The sequence below is a fragment of the Spodoptera frugiperda genome, chromosome 25 (genome assembly GCF_023101765.2).
Source record: "Spodoptera frugiperda isolate SF20-4 chromosome 25, AGI-APGP_CSIRO_Sfru_2.0, whole genome shotgun sequence".
NCBI classification, from domain to species: domain Eukaryota; kingdom Metazoa; phylum Arthropoda; class Insecta; order Lepidoptera; family Noctuidae; genus Spodoptera; species Spodoptera frugiperda.
The window spans coordinates 18283950-18306283 of record NC_064236.1 but is presented as its reverse complement, the minus strand read 5'-3'; the positions used below and the strand labels follow the sequence as shown (position 1 = coordinate 18306283).

Genomic DNA, 22334 nt, shown 5'->3' with positions numbered 1-22334 from the left:
TGGACAATACTCAAATATAGTCAGAAGGTTGCTCAAATTCCGATCTAGCTTTCAATACTCAATTCTTATGGCATCGAACATTAAAAATTTTATGACATTCTTTTTTTTTGTATAAGAAGCACTGTTTGAGATTGTCAGTATTTGTGTGGACCATGTTAGATGAAAGGGTCCCTCAGTATAGTAAGTTCTACCATCTGTGTTGCGCATTGCAATGTCTCTGCATTGTTCCCACATAATAATATAATATGTACAAATTACTGATTGGAAAAATGTATCAGAGAAATTGTAAACATATTTTTAAAAGAGTAACAAATGGAGTTTCTTGCTCGTTCTTCTACATTTGAGGCTACACTTTGGAACAAGCACCTATCTTCACTGACAGACTGACAGACTATTGTTTATTTCTTTGGTGACATTTTATATGGTTTAATTGGAATAAAATCATAAAAAACTTTAGATCTATACATATGTAGGTATATTATAAACTACAGTAGAACTCCAATTATCCGAACTCCGACTATCCGAATCGCCGATTATCCGAATCACAAAAATTGTCAAAAAAGTCTAAGTGCGCTATTATTCTCACCCCGCAAAGCCAGTGTTTGCGCGTCAAGTCTTGACTTGACTTGTCTTAACTTGCCGTTGTGCCTACACTGACTTCCCCCCGCAATTTAATTCAATAAAAAAATAGTGCAATATCAAAACGTAGCTTTTATTCTCTTCAATGGCAAAAAATTCCGATTATATTTGATTATCCGAATGGGTCCCGGTCCCCATTAATTCGGATAATTGGAGTTCTACTGTAAAAGAATTATATAAAACAAATTAGAAAAAATGTTACAATAAACAACACAAGCAAAATTAGACCATTGTTACTTGTAATATTGCTAAATTATACTTACTAAATTAAATTATTACTGTTTATAGCTGTGTAAATAAAATGTAATAATAAAAGGCCTACTACAATGTAAATATCAAAATATAATATCTCATCAACTACCAATAATTTTGCGAAGGCTCTGTGAATTAGTTTTGAGGTATTCCACATTAGGCACCTGTTTAAATGGCACCCAAGCTAATGGCACCGATGATGTACCACATTGGGCACCCATAGGTATTTTTCGTGGGTGCCATTTGTGGAATAACTTTTAATTTTATATTTACTTTATTCCACATATGGCACCTGTGCATAAGTAGATACTAGTGTTGGGAAGTTTACGTTTATCAGCACGTTAAATAATATCGAATATGATCCATAGAGTGTTTAATATATCATTCATCAAGTGAAACCTATAGCATTTGTATGTTTTGAAGTACTAGGGTATCATAAGCTAGTTGGAGTTAGACATCATGTACAGCATAAAGCAGTTTAATAGACTATGGCGCTGGCTCCATGAGCATGATTATCGCTCGTTCGTGGAGATTTTCCGACGATATAAGGGTGGGCTCGTCGCGATTCTCTCGCTTGTGGAGCCAGCGCCTACGGCTTTTTTTTTTGAGGGGAAAAATTATCCAATTACTTCTCCCGCCTTGGGCGAGGCGAGACGGAGTGTTAGACCTCTTACTGACTAAAAACCACCCCGTTCCTTCTCCTGCTTTTCGAGCCGGAGCCCCGGTAAACCCGGTAGTCCGCAGCTCCGGATCAGGTATCAGCCCAGCTGGGCCCCATCTGTTCTGCACGGGTCTGGTTCTGTTCGGGCGGTAAGCTACCCTTGCTCGCCGTCCGCAGGCCCGCACTTACGGTGGCCGGAGATCGTCTCGCGATCCCCTACGACCGGAGTGTCTCTCGCGACGGCTGGGGCGTGAGGAGGTTTGTTCTCTCACGCGCCCCGCTTCCTCCTTAGCTAGCATGACTGCTTCGCAGAAGGAGGAGACTGCATCCCAGTCCCTCTCGCTCCGCACCATGGCCTGAACCAGTGCCGGGCGCGAGAGGTCGCCGTCGCCGACCACATCCCTGAGGACTTGGCGGCGCCCAGCCTACGCAGGGCACACCGCCACCGTATGTTCTACCGTGTCCTCTGGGCGGTCCTCACAATGATGACATCCAGGCGTTTCCTCCCGCCCAATAAGGAACAGGAACCTACCGAAACTAGCGCCTATGGCTAAGGGGTTAATTCCATGCTTTGAAGAGCAAGGGGACTGACAGGATTGTAATAACTTTTACCAAGTTTACCATACTCTGATATTTTATTGTACATGTAACTCTATATTATACAAATACAGTTCTACAGTTATGAATTGCAAGTTATACTTACTTTGAGTAATGTAGTAAGCTAAGCAGAGAATTGTACCTAATTTAAGTCTGCTATATTTCAGGTCACGTTCGCGTCGTGTACAAGCTCAAAGAAAGTTTGCTCAGGGTGCGTATGTACCTCCAATGGCACCAGCGGCGGCAGCCGCGGATAACAGACGCGACGCTGTCCAAGACGCGCGCAATGTGACCATCAATAACATGACTGCATCGAACTTACTTGACGTCGTCTCACTTCAAGGTCAGTATTCAAAACAAGTACTAGTAGAAACTATAATGGCATCCCAAGCAACACATGTCAGATAATTATTATAAATTTAACACCAATTTTAAATGTACCTTCACATCGTACATCCCAGATTTCTAACTTCAAAATTAGTTGCCATACAATCTTTGATTGAACTCCTATACCTAATATTTAGAAGGTATCTCTTGAGGGTGTTTAGTATCACACATCGATTCTCGACTGCTCGGCTTATTTTCAATAATTTTAATGACAATCATTGACACCAGAGACATGGCCCCTCCGCACCTACACCATTTTAAATTACACTCTAGGGATGGGGTAGACAAGACTACATGCAGTCGGTTTTGCAGCGATTGGGTTCTGTCACTTCACTAGCATTATCATTTCACTGAATCAATTTAGGGATTTGTCAAATCACCAGATTTTGTTTAGGGAAATGATAAAGTCATGTTGTTATTTTGACATCCTCCATGGTTTGATCAAATCCCTTAGAGATTTGACCAAACATATGACACTTCAAACACTATATATATTATGTCGCAGGGATATAATAACCCTGGTTTTATCATATCCCTGCGACATATATAGTGTTTGAATGAACGACAAAGTTGTACTTACATGCTTTTTTTGAAAATGTATTATACCTTAAAAACTAATAATGATATTCTCGTTCAAACCAATTTTCGGTGTAGTATCAGCTCGCCCCCTGGATCTTGCCCCTTCCGATTAAAATGTTCCACTCGCCCCGTTTTTATTAATTTGGAGTTGTGGTTCGCCCCTTACGAAAACCCTTACGGGGCGAGTGAAAAATTTAACAATTAAATAATTATTTTGATGCATCGACTCGCCCCTTGCGGCATTCCCTTTGAAATTTAACTAAAAAAGGTATATTCAGAAAAATGTACAGTAAACAAAACTGGTAAGTAATTTAACCACTTGTGATAGTTTTATTACCTGGCTTACCTACTGTAACAAAAGGGTCCTTTTATGGGTGTAGTATCAGCTCGCCCCCTGGATCTTGCCCCTTCCGATTAAAATGTTCCACTCGCCCCGTTTTTATTACACATGCAGTTTTATTTCAATTTTCACTATTAAATCCCAAGGCATTATTGAAGTTTTAAGAAAAAATATTCATTTAAATATTTTATAAACTTAGAGTGCTGACAGTACTTTTAACTAACCAACAATCGGGGGCGAGTTGGAGTATCTAATAATTTAAGGGGCGAGTTGATGCACTTAGGCAATCAGGGGCGAGATCCAAGGGGCGAGCTGAGCCTACACCCAATTTTCTTTGAAAGTTTCCATTGAAATCTACGGCATATATTTTTCTCACTCTCTTATTTTAAAAGTGAAAGGGGGATTTTCTGATAATATTTAAGTTGAACAGAAACATCTGTATTACAGGTCTTCATACTCACTTGCAACCTGTAGTCATTGTTGAGAGACTCCGTGAAACAAACCAGTGCAGAGACGAAATAGAAATGGTCACTAAACCTCGTGAACTTGTTATGGACGAGACAGATGGTCCCCTTTCTGTGGGCAATGAATATAATAAAGCAGATACGCAACTGCGATTAAGGGGAAGTTCTATAAGCAATAAGTCGTCTAGTCTTGATGATGTAAATTTCTGTAATGAAGGAGATAAAAACTACACAAATGGCCATTTAATTGAAGAAAGTGATGGATCTTGTCCTCTTGTAGACGACCAAACCTTAAAGAACTTGATTCAATCTAAAAGTAGAAACCAGGTACCTGAGACTAATGAACAACATAAGTCAACTAAAGATGTTAATGTCACAGAGCTTTACGCTGTGGGCAAAGAGTCTAGTGGGAAGAGCAAACTACTTATTAAGGCATCCAGTACTAAATGCAAATCAAACACTAAAGGAAAAACCTGTACTAAAGATAAAACCAGTAATAAAGGTAAAGGATCCCGTGCTAAGGGTAATGGCGTTAGTGAAGTATTCAGTAATAAGGGAAAACAGCCCAGAATTAATGACGATAAGTCATTGGCCTCTGTCCTGCGGGCCTTGCAAAAGAAGAAAGATAAAAGCGCACAAAATAAACATGTAATGTCTTTGCGCCAACGGCGTTTAAATAACGGTAAGGTTTGTGCAACTACCGCCAAAAAGTTACGAACATTGAAAGGTAAAAACATAACGACGAATAAAAAGAAAACGGATTCTTCTCAACGAAATTCTCCAACATCGGAATTCTCGATCGATGATAATCGCCCACTCACATACTACATCCAGAATAAGAAAACCAATAAGAAATCATCAAATAAACGAGGCCATACTAGTGACCCTTCCACTCCAGGTACGAAAAAATGTTGATTTATTCAATTTAACAATTTGTTAATCAGCATTACCTCTATGAAAACTTTACAACACACACACACAAAAATACAATTTCCCTATTTTTGTTTTCGTTCCTATTAAACAATATTGTACTATGTAGTAGTACTGAACATACACCATCAGGTTTCAATATTTGCTTGTATTTTTTACAGTTTATTTGTCTTTGTTTATGTTTTAGATATGTTATTTGCTGCACCGAGTCATCCAAAGAGGATTATAATAGACACCGATGTGCCATCACCCCTGCCAGACCTGATACCGAATCAGTTACCAAGCCATCCGGCAGAACCTGTCGCTGGACCTAGTGGACTACAAAAGACAATATTAGAGCCTGTGGCCGGACCTAGTGGATTACAAAGGGTAACCACGAATCCAGTGGCGGGACCAAGTGGACCACAAAGGGTAACATCGGCATCAGTGCAGGGACCTAGTGGGCTACAAAGGGTAACCACGAATGCAGTATCGGGACCTAGTGGATCAGAAAGATTAACATCAGTATCAGTGGCGGGACCAAGTGGACCACAAAGGGTAACATCGGCACCATTGCCTGAACCTAGTGGACAACAAACGGTAATATCGACATCAGTGGCGGGACCTAGTGGACTACAAAGGGTAACATCGGCACCAGTGGCTGGACCTAGTGGACTACAAAGGGTAACATCGGCACCAGTGGCTGGACCTAGTGGACTACAAAGGGTAACATCGGCACCAGTGGCTGGACCTAGTGGACTACAAAGGGTAACATCGGCACGAATGGCCAGACCTAGTGGGTTACAAAGGGTAACATCGGCACGAATGGTCGGACCTAGTGGACAACAAAAAAGAGTGTTACGGAATTCTGGAGTCTCTAGGCAAGTATTACAATCTGGAGCAGAAATTTGCCTCGCGGCAAAATGGAGAACTGTACAACAAGTCATTAATGCACCTAAAGTTGAAATGGACACTCGCTGTAGATTATGCGTTGCTTGTTCAAGAATAGATAAACTAAAACAATTATCAAAACTACTTTATCAATTTGATTTAACTGGAACCAATCAATCATCCGCAAGATCTGAACCTGAAAATCATGAAGGGTACGATTGTGATGAACCCAAGTTGCCAGACACAGATACGGGCCATATATATCTCGACCTGCTTCCGAAACATCCGCGTCTCATGATGAAGCTCCGCATACACGAGGTCCACGGAAAACAACTTCTATCGGCGTGCCTGATACCAAAGAATGACGCCCGTAAAAATAATGAGGATTTCTTGCTTGAAGAGAAGGAACATCTATTAGATCAACTAATTAATACTCTATCTATCAGTTTACCGAGTGAAATGTTAAAATATGAACCTTTGAATGTAAATACATTTGAAAGACTTCAAGGTATAATATCTAATCTTGACCATCAACACAACCCTGAACGTGCACATCCTGTTGAGCGACCCCGCGCTAACGTTGAGGCATCCTGTGCTGCTAATGTCGAGGTCCCCCAAGCTAACGCTGAAGCATGCCGCACTAACGTTGAGCCATCCCAACCCCAAGCTAACGTTGAAATGCCCCGAGCTAGCGTTGCGGCAACCCAAGCCACTGTTCAGAGTCGGATTGTTGAGCGCCACACGCTAAACAACGTTTACGAAGAGGGCGACGACGCCGACATCGAAGCCAATTCCGAAAATGAAGTGGAGGATGACAACTACGACCGCAGAGAAAGGGATGAACGGATTAGTGACGATGACTTAAACGAATCTAGCGCAGATACTACTCAGACGCATGCTGTAGGCGGCGTATTGCACGAAGGTCCAGTATTTAGACCCACAAAGGAAGAATTCCAAGTGAGTATTGTATTATGTATATAATCCGACCTGTTCCTAGATAACTTGTTAGTTAAACTTGTTAGTCTACATTATTGATTTATTTGCCACACGAATTATATCGGAAGGTTGTGAAATGGACCCTCTAATCGTAAGATTAGTTATATCTATTTTTATTAAAATAATTAAGGTGAGACATACTAAATTAATTTATGATTGTAGTATAATGTTATATAGCCTAAAAATTGGTAAAATAAACCAAAAAATTGCTATCTCTTTGTATCACGCAGGGACCAGATAGGTACTTAATTATTCCATATCTTTACGGATACCCTTGTCTATGTACTTAGCGTCCTTTAAAATTGGTGTGGATCGCACGATTCGCATGCTAGCGTTTCTATTTAGAAAATAATAATAAGCAGCGCGCTAACGAATAAGACCCTATGCGGTCGACGGGATTTTCTTTTTTTTTTCTATGAAAAAAACAGACGTATTACCTGAAGGTAGGCAATCGCCGCTGCTCATGGACACTTGAAACACCAGAGGCGTTACAAGTGCGTTGCCGGCTTTTTGGGGGTTAGGAATTTAAGGGTTGTAGTTCGGGAATCGGGGATTGGGAAGATTGGGAAGGGGGGAATTGGGCCTCCGGTAACCTCACTCACACAACGAAACAACGCAAGCGTTGTTTCACGTCGGTTTTCTGTGAGGTCATGGTATCACTCCGGTCGAGCCGGCCCATTCGTGCCGAAGCATGGCTCTCCCACAATTAAACTTTTCTTTACAATTAATGTCCGAAATTGTACTCGCTCTAGGTTTTGGCTTAGTTTGTCTACTATTCTTAGTTTTTTATGAAGAACTTTCTTCTTAAAACTATTTATAAGAAAAAAGAATATTTTCCGAAAAATAAATATCCGGGACCTTTTTTTCTTTGTTCGGAGAAATATCAGGAGTAAGGGGTTTGTTTTTATTTAAGAACAGTGAGTGCACTTGCACTGACACCGATCAGCTGACTTCTTGTTAGTTATGTATTGATTTAATTTCCAAATGTTTGCTTTCTAGAATTTTATGTATTGGACAAATTCATAACTTCATTCCATGAAAACATGAGTTTAAAAACCCTTCCCGTATCGTTTGTTACGTTATCTAGAAATCATGCACAAGATATGTATACCCCCTTTTTGTTACACCGTATATATAGCATTCTTTGGTAAATGCACTATCCAATATAAAACGAATTATTTAATTCGGGCCAGTAGTTCCTGATATTAGCGTGTACAAAATAAACAAAGTTTTTATATTACTACCGATATAGATACTACTCCATCATACAACTGCACATTTATTTTTCATTTCAGAATCCTTTAGAGTATTTTATGAAGATATGGGACGAAGCGAGTGAATTTGGTATTTGTAAAATAATTCCACCTCCAGGATGGAGACCGAAGAGTCAGAGTTGTGATGGAATAAGGTTTGATGTCGCGAAACAGTACGTCTCTCGTATGTACAACAGATGGGGTACAGCAATGCGAGAATTGGCTTGTATAAAGTTTTGTGCATCGCGCTCAAATGGCTTTCCTTGTAGCACTCCAATGGTAAGCATTGCTGCTATAATTAAAAACTTTTGAAAGCAAGTCCTCCGGTGCATAATGGTTAGAGACCATTATGCACCAAACACATAAGCTCGAACAAAATTATTTTAATATGTAACATGTTGAAACTAAAATCGATGTATTCCACACTGGGCACCCGTTTAAATGGCACCCAAGCTAATGGCACCGATGATGTTGTTTTCGTGGGTGCCATTTGTGGAATATTTTTAAATTTTATATTTTATTCCACATATGGCTGGCACCTGTACATAAAGTAGATACTTAGGCCTGTTGGGTGTTAGGAATTTAAGGGTTATTGGGGAATCGGAGATTGGGAAAGGATGGGGATTTGGGGCACCGGTAATCTCACTCACACAACGCAAGTGTTGTTTCACGCCGGTTTTCTGTGAGGCCGTAGTATCACTCCGGTTGAGCCGGCCCATTCGTGCCGAAGCATGGCCTTCCCACACTTAAATTCTTCCGTATCATTGCATTTGGACTGTGAATACCCGAACTATCGCTTTCTGTGGTGTCTACCCGATACTGTTCTTTATTATTAAAATATGTGTCCTACGAGAACTAATTTGTGCTTGCACTCGATCATCCATTTGGTATGTGTGGCGTAGTTAGAAATGAAATAATAATAATAAAGTTATTACTAAAGATTGTTTAAATAATAATCTATGAATATAAATAAAAAAAAACGAATATGAAAGAAAACATAACTTTACTTTTTAACACCACAAAAATTTTAAATTTCACGGGTGGGGCGTGTTGAGCAAATTGCCGCAAGACGATATACGGCCTACATTACCGCTTCCCTGTGCAGTCGCAAAACAACTAACCACCTCGATATTTGCGTTTGTGGACAGGCAATGACTAGTTAGGAGGGTACTGAGGCGCTTGAAACGGTATACCTAGGGTAAGACTAAAAATTATGGGATTAAATTTTTGTGTGAGCAAATTGCTCATAGGGCCTTCTCACGGGTTAAACGTGTGCACAATGTGGAATACCTCCTAAAATCATTTCATTAAAATCCAACAAAGGCACTCCTAAGCTAGTTTGTTTTTTTAATCGTAGGAGTAATATCACGTCGTATTTCACAGATTGGAGGTATGGAAGTTAATTTGCCTAAGTTATACCATAGCGTGCAACGACACGGTGGATTAGAACTTGTACTTAATAAGAAACGTTGGGTGAAAATTGGGCGCGACATGAACTTATCTACGAGTATAAATTTTCTAAATAGACTGGACCATCTCTACTCAAAGTACCTTCTACCTTATGATTCTCTTTCACCAAGTAAGTTTTTCACTGTCCAGTAAAGTTATAACCAGTTATAATTTTTACCAAAATATGTATCTGATATTTGTCTTTAAATATCAAGTTTCTTGTTGTTATTGTTTTATGGTCACAGTGAATAATTGATCTCTTAAATGGCGTTGATTTGTTTTTTAAAGCCGAAAGACGGGAAATCTTTGGAATGATAGAAAAGGCATGGACTCGGAAAAATCAAAGGTTGTTGGACCGCGCACTGAACCCCTTGCGTGCACAGGGACGTCTGATGGGATTGACTGACAGTGAAGAAGAACCCGAAGAACAGTCTTCTGTTATGAATGCTGTCAAAGAGGCAGAAGATTGCATCGTTCGAGGCCCAATCATGAACTACACTAGGTTCAAAGAGGTAAATATCTTTGTATAAATTAATAATTCACTTTCCCTGTGAACTACAGGGGGTACTTCCTATGACAGATTTGGATTAAATTCACTGTGGGTCTTATTCCATTATTTTCATTTGAATTTTTATCATCGCCCGATAAAAATATCTTGTTCAGGCCCTTATTTTAACTTAGATCCTCTTCTATCACTACAAACATTTCAATAAAATAATTATAACTGTCAGGGAAACAAGGACTTGATTGCACGGTTGGCGCGGTGGCTGGGCAACTGGCTGCCGCGCAACGTGTAGCGGGTTCGATTCTCGCACGGAGCAACACTTTGTGTGATCCACAAATTGTTGTTTCGGGTCTGTGTGTCATGTGTATGTGAACTTGTATGATTGTAAACGCACCCACGAATCAGGAGAAAACGATAGCGTGGGGTAACGTTTGAAAAAAATAAATAAAAAAACATAAATTTTGCACTAAAGAGATCCATTACTTTGCAGCTCGCCGAGTCTACATACAGTATCGTTTATGGTTATGGAATTACTCGAGAGAACAATCCTATGAGTCTCGAACAGAAAGAAGAGTTGTACTGGCGCTACGTGGTTCAGGGCAACGAGCACATATGTGTCGCCACCGCCGCCATCGATACTGGCTCCGACCCCTCGCGAGGAAGTAGCCGTACGTTAACCTTGAAGGTAATTATTAATCGAATGAACCATTGTTGTGTATTCAATGTACCTATTATAGTCTGCGTGTAGTAGCAATGTGGGATAAAAGAAGCCTCGTAAACTTACCCTTGAATCACTTGTTGTTTGCGGTAGTTGTTGGTGAATTGTCTTCCTGTGCCACTCCTATAAGTGATACCAACAAAAACATCCTGTAAAAAAGTCCTAGTCTCGCACTTCATCAGTTTTTCTACCGTAATAAGTTGTTAGATCCATGTAATGCTAAGTCGATTATTTTATTTAGTCCCTACTTAAGGGACTTTAAGTAGGGCCGCAACTATCTTCCGGTTCCATCATTAGACCTTAAAACCTAATCATGGTCAACGTTCATTACAAGACCTTTCTAACAAGTCCAAACACGGCTATGATACGCTATTTCATGATAAATTATATTTATTTTTGCAAGTTGGTTATAAGATAATACTTTTACACGTCAATCTTTGGAATAAATAGATGAAGCCGGCATTTCCGACTACTCTGAGAAGAAATGCCGAAACAAACTCGTTTAATCTTCGGCCGTAGGTTTTATTGATTTACTAATAGAATTACTTAAAATAACGTTTTATTTTTAATTTCAAAATTATCAAAACCTATTTATTTATCTTCATTTCATTCGTTCATTTTTGTTTACGAAAGTTCGCAATAAATATAATTGTAGTATGCAATCTGCGAAGTGTTTTCATTCGTTCGTTCGTTGAATTAGAGTAGGCAATCGGCTGACAAATGCGCACTGTTCAGATGAGAGTGCGCATGTGTCAGTTTACAATCGGCTGTTGCTGAATGATCCGAAAAACAATACCAACCAAAATAATATTTGGGTAGGCCTCGCAAAATGCTCAGACTGTCAGAATATAATTAACTAAAAGTGAAATGACTAAGTAAACTCTCACACGGTTCTCAAACTAAATATTTTAACAATAATATACAAAAATAGAAACAAATCGAATGATATTAATATCTAGTATTATGTCAAATTGTATAAAAATGTAACTATATGTTTCAATCATGTCAACATGACCTGTGTGGACATTATAGTGGCTCACTCCCAAGCCTGACTATCATCTAAGTAGTCTTTTATTTTATAAAAAGCTTTACTGTAGGTATAGTTTTTCTTTAATAACATTTTTGAATTTATTCAGGCTCAATCTTTGAATATGGCTGGGAATTTTATTGTAAAAGCGTATGTGTGTGTGTGTGTGTGTGTGTGTGTGTGTGAGTGTGCGTGTGCGTGTGCGTGTGACGTGTGTGTGTGTGTCAACGCGCGGCGTGTGTGTGTGTGTGTGTGTGTGTGTGTGTGTGTGTGTGTGTGACATGTGTGTGCATGTTGTTGATTAGGGAAATTTTAATAACCCGTGATACGGAGATATATTATGCAAGACGAGTTTAATTAATCATGATTTAATTAAATAATTAAAAAACATACCTACATCCTATATACACGCGTTATAGCTTATTAATTATTAGTAAACAATGTATAGCGATTTTCATTTTATACACTCATTATAACAGTTGCATAAGTGTATGTCATTTTATATAATCCTTATTCAGTCAGATGAGCTTGTTTAGAGAGACATTCAGTTGGTAGATCTACCTAACAGTTGGTAGACGTGGCAACACTGATACAGCGCATAGTAGAATAAGGCGGGCTGTGTATTTAAGAGAGAGAAATGAGATCGATGTCTTTGTCTGGGGGGATGTTTGGCCCTTACGATTTGTCTGGCTCAACAAATATAGTCTAAAAATAGTCCTCTAAGTAACATATTATATAAAAATCAAACGTCAGAATATAAGTGAAGTTCAAGAATTTTTTTAAGAGCTTTAAAGCGTCTGACAGAAGTTATGGCCGACGGAAAGTGTCTGGCAGTGCGGATAGTATTTTCTAATAATGTTTTGTCCTATACCTTTCTCACCTGATACCTGTAAATCGGCCGTCTATCCAATTTAGCAGGTATGCAGGCGTTTAAAGTACATATAAAAGCTACCAGGTATCCCACGGTTTGCCTTTCAGAACATAAGTTATGTCTGGCAGCCCTGGGCTCTTGGTCCATAGTCCATACCCTTTTCACCGCCAACGACTTCTATAGAACTTCATTGTATCTACCTACTATAAAAAATACGTAATTTTACGATACATACAAAATTACAAAGAATGTAATTTTGTAAGATGGACACGACTGAAGTCCTATGTATTATTTTTTCTCATACAAAATAGGCTATTTTCTGTTTTAAAATGGTTAAACATAAAAGGTCTCAAATACTTTTATATCCCGACTTCATATCAAGTAGGCCAGTGATGTGACGCGAAAGTGCATTCATTAGAATCTATTATATTTATTTGTTTTCTTTTTCATCCAATCGTTCTTGAATTCTATGAATAAAAAGAAATTCCGGTCAGTAATTAACGTATTACATAGTACGTTTCAAAATTAATGTACGTACGTATTAAATCATTTTATTAAAATTATTATGTAGGTACTGAGGGTTTTCGGGATTCGATAAAATAAAAACAAAGCAAACAAAACTATAGAAAGAAAGAAAAGCATAGACAACTCTATTCCTTACGAAATTTACCATGCAACTGAGGTACTATTCTTACAACACGTACTATTACGTTGATGGCGGTTAAAGGGCTAATAAAATCTTTGATTTCTTTGCCGATAAGTCACTATTAGAATACAATCTACTCGGGTCATGATTCGTTTCTGTGTAGATACCTACATGGTGTACACCCTAAAAGCGTAGGATATAGGTGGTCCTAAAAGGTCTTGACACCATCTGTATTATGTACACCATCTGTATGATTTTTATAAAAAAATGTTGTATTAATGTTTGTTCTGTTTTTGTTATAATTTTCCTTTTTTTTTTGTGTTTTGATTTTGGTGAATAGTGCCCGGTGCTTAATAAATAATTTTTCTTTCTTCTTTTCTTTCAATGTGTATTGGGGTCAACTGGGGTGCATAACTATAAATGCTTAATATTATTTTGTTTATTCCAGGATATTAGCCAGAATAAAGACAATATCCTCCGCTTTCTGGGTGCTGTGTCCGGCTTAACTGCCCCCACTTTAAACCTAGGGATGGCATTCTCAACAAACTGCTTCTACTTGGACCCCCACGCTGTGTCGTGGCTGGACTTATTGTATAAAGGGGATCCAAGGGTCTGGTAAGTCTTTGTTTTCATTTAGATATATTTTCAATTATTTTTATATGCATTTGCACTATATACCTATTTTTTATATTATCAGGTATGCGATTCCAGCCAAACAGAGTGAGAACTTCAGAAAGGCAGTGAGCACTCTCTGTCCCTCTTTTTGTCAAAGGAAATCTCTGTGGCTCTCAACGGATATAGCTATGATACCGCCCCAGCTTCTGCGGGAGTACAATGTGTCGGTGACGCGGGTCGTACAGGAGGAAAATGAGATAATATTGGCTTTTCCCTACTGTTACACCTCGTCTATAAACACGGGCTATTCTGAATCAGAGAGCATTTATTTCGCACCGGTTTCCTGGTTACGTACTGCCTATGAAGTGTTTAAGGTCAGTTCTCGGTGTTAAATAAACTGTTTAACAATTGCAGCACTAAAAATATTACAGAAACAATATATATGTATACTTCAAACCACACAACTGTTCTATGCTATAGGTTTCACTTGATGAATGATATATTAAACATTCTGTGTATCACATTCGATATTATTTAACGTGCTGAGAAATGTAAACTTCGCAACACTAGTATCTACTTATGTGCAGGTGCCATATGTGGAATAAAATATAAAATTAAAAATTATTCCACAAATGGCACCCACGAAAAATAGCTATGGGTGCCCAATGTGGAACATCATTAGCTTGGATGCCATTCAAAATGAGTGCCCATGACACTTTCCTTATAATTAAAAACCAGTTATCGAGTGTGTGTACATATACAGGGTGTCCCGTAAGTCGACATCCAAATGGCACCAGGTGGTCCACAAGGTTCCAACTGTTATCAGAAAAAAATATATAAAAAAAATGTAAGGCCTACAGTTTTGAAATTACAGCGACTAATTTAATTAACACATATAATACACGAAAAAGTACACCCTGTGCCAGTCTTTTGACTCTTGTTGCTGGAATCTTAATTTTTCGTCTGTATTGCTGTATTGCTTACATTATCCTGAATTGATTTGATTCCCGAGTCGGTCAAAGTGTTATTGGGTTTTTCCATCAGGAACTTCTCAGTAACATTCAGGTAGTTTGGATTGGTATCCGTATAGGGCTTGCCATGTATGTATTTTATTGGCATATACATATACTGGCATCGAAAAGGTAGAATAAAAAAATATTAAGTACTTAGTAGCATGCTGGTCATTAACCATTTATAAAACTTTTAAACGTGACTAGTACTAATACCAGCTTTATCCTATCCAATCATGTTTTGACAGTGCTAAATTATTGCCATATCAAAAGTTTACAAATTAACCTGTGGACAGCTTTCGTTGGCCAGACAGTATATTATTTAAGTCCTTAAGTACACGTGTGGGATTAAGAGACGATTGTTATAACAATTAATTTCATCTTCGTGGGTAGGTAAAGCAAACTCTCAGCTCTCAGGTTCTCATAAATATCCATAAAACTTGAACTCAATTAATTTTCTGTGAAACATGGTTAACATCGACGCCATAATGTTCATGTTACGACAAATGTATAATTTTATTTAAAAAATGATTGCAGGAGGCTCGTGAAAACTGTGAGCCTACAATGTTTTCTCTCGAAGAGCTGCTATTGCGGATAGGCAAAGCAAGTGGTGTGGACAGGGCCACTCTCAGGGCTGCACAGCCGATTTACGATAAAGTCTTGAGAGATGAGATCACAAACAGGCTAATCTTGCAAGAAAGAGGAATGAAAATCGTGCATCAGGTAATTCAACACTTCCTATTTTGCCCATTTTATGACTTTTGTGACTCAGATTTGTGTTGTAAATAGTGGTCCAGGCTTAAACGGCGACACAATAGGTGCTCCTCTAGAAAATAATCAATTTGACCCATGGGTACTAGAAAAAATTTATGTGTTTTTGTTTTATGATAATATTGCATTACAAAGGCTGCAGATTCTGCAAAATCTATTTTAAATTAATCATAGGGTTCTATAAAAAATAAGTTCAACTATGTATTATAGTAATTAAAGTGTGTGTGTGACCCATCACATTATACACTTGGGAGCAAAGAAACACAGCCACTAGCGATTTTTGATTTTTCATGTCTAGATAAATATTTTCTATTAATGGTAATTACTATATGCCATAAGGAAGGCAATTTAATTACCTTTAAAATGAGGGTATATTGCATTGACGTCTTACCCTGTAGACTTGCCATTAAGGGCAGAACTTTCAGACAACACATTGGACTTATAAATAGATTGCTGTCAATATGCTATTTATCTGTTTCTTGTCATTAAATACATATTTACAAATATTTATATTTTTTTACTTTTTATGTAAACCCCTAATGGTAATAACGAAATTATATGTCATTTGTCCTGCCTATAATTGTTAGTCACTATATTATGTTTACCTTACATCATAGTCCATTAACAATAGCATTAGACAGAAGATAGAGGTTATTTTTGGTGTACCTACACTTTATAATAAACGTGACATATAATAATATGTACCACGAATTTATAGATAAATTTGGATGGAAATTGATGAATAATGTTCATAATTTGAGTATATTGTATTAATTGATTATATTGTATGCATCTGTATATTATTATAGAAAAGTATAAATCATATAGAAATTTACTTTCAACTGTAGAAAGTTCAAACTGGCAAAAGTGGTGCTTTTTAGATATAAATATTTTCATTAGCTATTATATTTACACGATTTTTATGAGCTGGGTCTTAGTAGTAACTACTTTTGTATTTATAATTTGTTCACTTTACTAAATTGAAAGTGTCTAGAAGAAGTGTGCTGGGACAAATTTACCAATGGTACTCTGCTAAGAAAGAGAGGGTCAGACAACTATGAGCCAACCTATATAAAAATATATAGCTTACTAGCAAATCCAGCGAACTCCGTTCCGCCACCTGCTCTTTTCTTGTTTTTTTTTTTATCACGGAACCCGTTACCTTTCCATCGAATGCAAAACCGTGGAAATCGGTCCGTGCGTTCTGGAGTTATAGCGTCAGGAAGGAAAACCCGACTTATTTTTATATAATAGATTAAATTGCTGTGTACAGTCATAATTGGACTTCAGATTAATGTACTATATTATGTTGTATTTACTGTGCGGATTGTCTTAGTCTGTAGTCTGTCACTTTACCTATTAAAATAAAATAAATAAAAATAAAATAAATAAAAATAAAATTTTCCTATCCAAGTAGTACTTACCTAATAATGATCACCTAATAATGAAAAAAAAAATGTTTTATATTGAAATCATTTTATGAAAATTGTTTGAATTAATTTGAAAAATTAAAATAAATGTTGGGCACACCTACCTGTATGCTGCCTCTTTTTCCTAAAACAGAAGTGAATGGTTTTCCATTAATGCCCTCCGCCTGTCATGTTTTGTCTGAATTTCTCTTAGTAGAAATTAGGTAATGAGACGTTGATGTTGTTAAAACTAATAAAATTGGTAAATGAATGTCAAAGCACCTAAAAATTTTTTTCACTGGGACCATGGGTCAAGTGGGATAAGGATCAAGGACCATTACTTGCGACACACCTTGTATGTACTTAATGTTATACCGTATTCTTTACATTGTTATAGCCTGATATTCCTAAACCGAAAAATACGGGTCGTCGCAGAAGACGAAACAGAACACTCGTCCAAGAAGAATGTGAATACTGTAGAGCAACGCTGTTCTTCTCCAAGGTAAGTCCTGTGTTTATTATTGTTAGTCTTTGTACTCAGTATCTCACTGGTAGAGTTGCTGTTACTAACTGCAATCACCGATTACTCATTTTTTTTTGCACACAGGTAGTCGGCTTGGTGCGTAACTCATATCTGTGCTTAGAACACGCACTAAAGTTACTCACCGTTAAGAAAATGCCCATAACTGAAGACATGCAGATTATTACGAAGGTAACAATCGAAGAACTTAATAACATCAACGACGACATGAAAAGACGAATCGAAAATGACGAGGAGTCGGAGCCAGAAGACTACGGTGATTGAACTGTTAAAAAAAACATGTAATTCACTTACTATAAATCTCACACATTTTACACCGTATTTTGAGGTATTCCATATTGCGCACCCGTCTAAATGGCATCCAAGCTAATGGCGCCGGAGACGTTTGGTACATTTAAACCCTGGATAAAACCGAAGTTATTGGTTCCACAGTTTTGGTGCCATTATAAAAAATGCTTAAGGGGTCAAATACTAACGGATTATTATATTTTTTCATCTTGGCCGGCACTTTCGAATTTGGACCGAAATGTCCTTTCCACAACTGCTTTATGCTGTATATGATGTCAAACTCCAACTTGCTTAAGACGCCATAGTACTTCAAAACACAAAACTGCTCTGTCAAAATATTAAACTTTTATTGTATAACTTACCCGTGTAGCTCCGATTTCCGTAGAAATATCGGAATAAAATAGCTTGTGCTACTTCGAGACAATTAATATAGCTTTCTATACTTAGGTGAAAGAACGGTCAAAATTAAAATTAGTTCAGTAGTTCGAAAAACCTTTAAACTTTTTAGTATTATGATACAGTGAAACTTTGTTAAGTGAGACATCAAGGGAATTTTAAATTCGTATCACTTATAGAGGTATTCCACTAACCCCGTGTCTCAGATAACCAAGTATACTTAACTAAATATTTGTCTCATTTACAGAGGGTGCCATTAATAGAGGTAAAAATACAGGTTATTTCAGATAAAGAGGTGATTCTTAAATAAGACTATGTGTTATGTGCACATTGTATATGAATAAGAATAAGTACGTCGACAAACAAAACGATGTATCTCAGTTACTGATGTTCATGTATTTAATATTCACTTGCTGTCTCAGTTATAGAGGTAACTATGATGAAAAATCGAAAGAAAGAATCCCAGTTAAAGAGGATGGTTTTTCCCACTAATAGAGGTAATTCAGTGCCAAAGTGTTGGGACCTCAGTATGAGTTCCAGTTGTAGAGGCTTCTCACTTATCCAGGTCCTACTTAACCAAGTTTCACTGTTGTATATTGGTTCACGGATGTTACTTTCGCGGTTGTAAATATGATAGTTTATGGATGTTACACTGTTTCGGAGGTTTAATAGGCAAATTTGTTATCATTATAATGTTGTTTGTGTGTTCTACGCCGTTAGCTTCACTCACTCAAAAGGAAATCAATCGTTTAACCACAGTGCCTTACAAAGAATGTATCACTGACCCGTGCAGTGGTGAACTATAAATTGTTTTAAAATTTCTTAGACATATTTTAAATAAGTATGTTAAATCCACATTAATTACGTTTTACATCACCATTCCGCCATAAACGGGCCTGATTATCTCATCAAAGTTACGATTACAATGTATATGCAAGTGCAATCTCTATGCAAACAACTCCCAACAACATCCGACCAACTTGTTGATACACGGTAGTTAGTTAATACATTTGAATATTAACCTATTCTAAATTATTTCAGACATTGTTACTGTTATTATTCTGTCCTAGACAGATAATTTACAGTTCAATTCAATATTAGATAGTACCTCTCAGTTAGGCTGCCCCGCATGGAATGATGGTGAATGAACTCTCACCACGGCCTTACTCGGACTTACAATATTAGTACCAAAAAATACATTGTATAAATGTACTCTACTTTATATAATATTTGATTGTTCTCTTAAAACCTGGTCGTATGGCAAGGTTCGTAGACTTTACTATATGCTTTGATTAATGGCCATTCTGTTATTTCCTCAATATTGCGGTTTGAAAATATGTACTAGGTTTCAAACTTTTCGAAGAATCTAACCTTCCTATTCATTAGAATAATTACTTAACTAAGTATTTATTTTAAATATTGTTGCGTTGATTCGAATTATAGAAACAAAAAGACTGATGTTCGTGAAAACCTGTCTTATAAATGACAAATGTAATTTTTTTTACTTAGCTATAGGCTAAAATAATAAAATATAGTATTTATAAAAACATAATTTGTTGAATTTAATCTAAAAGAATAAAATGTATTAAATGCGCTTTAATCATGTGTAACATTGTATATCGAGAGTTACGTACGTGATCGTGATACAAGTCATGGCTTAGCGAAATATTTTGTATCTGCTACGCGTACTTTCTAATTATCTAGCATTTGCCTGCGACTTCGTCCGCGTGAAATAATGATTTCTGGCATATGGGTTTTTGAATTTGTCTTTTCCAAGTTACACTATTCTACTGTTGTAGAAAACGTTATCAAAATATATTAGGTATCTAAGTTGTGTTTCGTTTCATTAGCCTATAAGTGGCTACTACTGACCAAAACCTCCTCTCACATGGAGATTTTTACTGTAAATTTTATTAATTTCCGTGGTTTAAAAATAAATAATCCCACTGGGGTTATACGCATAGTTCCCGTTCCCGTGACATTTCTGGGATAAAAACTGTCAAACCTATTCCTCTAAAAGGTCCTGGGTTTAATCTATTATATAAAAATAAGTTGGATTTTCCTTCCTGACGCTATAACTCCAGAACGCACGAACCGATTTCCATAGTTTTGCATTCGTTGGAATGGTCTCGGGCTCCGTGAGGTTTATAGCAAAAAAAAAATTAGAAAAAAGTCAAGAGAAAAGCCCATCTGGTGGCGAAACGGAGTTCGCCGGGGTTTGCTAGTTAGGTATAGAAAGAAATCAGAAGATGCAGGTTACTCTTTACCTGAAACAAGAGTTTGGTTTAATTAGATTTAAACACTAATATATAGATGATATCCAGGGATAGTGCCTGTCCACGTGGAACAGTGCGGTAACGTGCCACGATACGCTGCCGCGTCGTTTTAGTGCACGGTACGGCAACGTCGCCGTCGGGACGGCGCGATACGTTGTCGTAAGCCGATGTAGCTCGTGGGCTCGCTCAGTTAATACCATCACTATTTTCATAATATTTAACTCAATCCGGTTTTTTAACAATAGTAGAAGTAGAATATGACTTGTGCGGTCCATATCTCGAATGAGCCTACGTTAACGTTGCACGTCACGTCATCGTACCGTGTCACGTTACTGCACCGTTCCAAGCTGACGTCGCCGTGACGTGGAGATGAAGACACGCCCTTATTGGTAATCCATGAATCACGAATTCATCTGATCTAGTCTCTCTCTTCAAAATTTTACTTCAGATCAATTCAGATGTATATTCGATCACATCACTCATGTTTGTTGCAAATATGATCGATGGCATACGGCCTTTATAAATGTAGATTTACCATTCAATGGAAATATTACTTTATTTTTAGTCGGACTACAAACATAAACGGTAACTCTGTATTATACTTAGTTACGCTTGTGTGTGTGTGTGTGTGTGTGTGTGTGTGTGTGTGTGTGTGTGTGTGTGTGTGTGTGTGTGTGTGTGTGTGTGTGTGTGTGTGTGTGTGTGTGTGTGTGTGTGTGTGTGTGTGTGTGTGTGTGTGTGTGTGTGTGTGTGTGTGTGTGTGTGTGTGTGTGTGTGTGTGTGTGTAATCTTAAACCGCCTATTACTTTGAGACTTCAGTCCCATTTAGTTTAAGTTATGTGTGTGTGTGTGTGTGTGTGTGTGTGTGTGTGTGTGTGTGTGTGTGTGTGTGTGTGTGTGTGTGTGTGTGTGTGTGTGTGTGTGTGTGTGTGTGTGTGTGTGTGTGTGTGTGTGTGTGTGTGTGTGTGTGTGTGTGTGTGTGTGTGTGTGTGTGTGTGTGTGTGTGTGTGTGTGTGTGTGTGTGTGTGTGTGTGTGTGTGTGTGTGTGTGTGTGTGTGTGTGTGTGTGTGTGTGTGTGTGTGTGTGTGTGTGTGTGTGTGTGTGTGTGTGTGTGTGTGTGTGTGTGTGTGTGTGTGTGTGTGTGTGTGTGTGTGTGTGTGTGTGTGTGTGTACTTAAAGTATTTATGTGTTAAAAATTTCGTAATCTTAAACCGCCTATTACTTTGAGACTTCAGTCTCATTTAGTTTAAGTTATGTACTTTTAAAAGTTGATTAAGGTATATTGTGTAATTCATATTTGTAAAAACCAAACCGCCTACGCCTGGCCGAAATTGATACATTTTTAAAGAGGAAAAGAGGTTTCAGTGAAAAAAACTATTCTGCGTCTTGTAAACTATTGCACAGTGTTTTAGAGTCCCTTGGGGAAGACATTTTTAGCTAATAGCGTATATCGATGTAGTTAGTCCTAATAACACAAATTGCAAAAGAAACCGCGTGTCAATTATTTTTAGTTTTCGAGAAAAAAAAACTCAAGTTGCTAATTCGGAGTGTGTGGTTTAAATTGGATTTTTTTTTTAATTTTTCTTTTATCTTTAAAATAAAGAGCAAAATTTAATATCCGGGTTTTATCACATATATTTATGTGTTATTCAAGCTTTACAACAGGTATGAATTGTAACTAGGTACAAAGATATTAGCAAAAAATGCAATTTTATTTTCTATTTTTTATTTTTTTATAGACATGGTTGCCGCACGAAATCTTCATAGCAAATGATAGTTAGCCTCTTGTACTATGGAGAAGGAGCGGGGTGGTTTTTACTCAGTAAGAGTCTGACTGAGTCATA

The 22334-nt window shown here is 37.6% G+C and overlaps 1 protein-coding gene across 2 annotated transcripts; it reads left to right on the top strand.

The window, feature by feature from the left end:
- Positions 1-889: 889 nt before the first annotated feature.
- LOC118263878 (uncharacterized) lies at positions 890-15658 on the top strand. 2 transcript variants are annotated; one of them, XM_050703944.1, is made up of 10 exons: positions 890-2492; positions 3930-4817; positions 5037-6676; positions 8011-8247; positions 9352-9547; positions 9706-9929; positions 10413-10607; positions 13633-13799; positions 13882-14173; positions 15347-15658. In XM_050703944.1, exons 1-10 carry the CDS (start codon positions 2378-2380, stop codon positions 15596-15598), a joined length of 4206 nt encoding a protein of 1401 aa, XP_050559901.1. In that variant the 5' UTR covers positions 890-2377; the 3' UTR covers positions 15599-15658. The 2 variants fall into 2 exon arrangements, with proteins under 2 accessions (XP_050559901.1, XP_050559900.1); XM_050703943.1 differs by having other exon boundaries at positions 1680-2492; positions 3903-4817; positions 15347-15656.
- Positions 15659-22334: the final 6676 nt, after the last annotated feature.

What these genes read in the sequence shown, in the direction of transcription:
- LOC118263878 (XM_050703943.1), top strand. Translation starts at nt 2,378, where the DNA reads ATGGCACCAGCGGCGGCAGCCGCGGATAACAGACGCGACGCTGTCCAA. An exon ending in TAGTGACCCTTCCACTCCAG is followed by an intron (nt 4,818 to 5,036) that starts GTACGAAAAAAT and finishes TTTATGTTTTAG; the next exon opens with ATATGTTATTTGCTGCACCG. An exon ending in ACTACACTAGGTTCAAAGAG is followed by an intron (nt 9,930 to 10,412) that starts GTAAATATCTTT and finishes ATTACTTTGCAG; the next exon opens with CTCGCCGAGTCTACATACAG.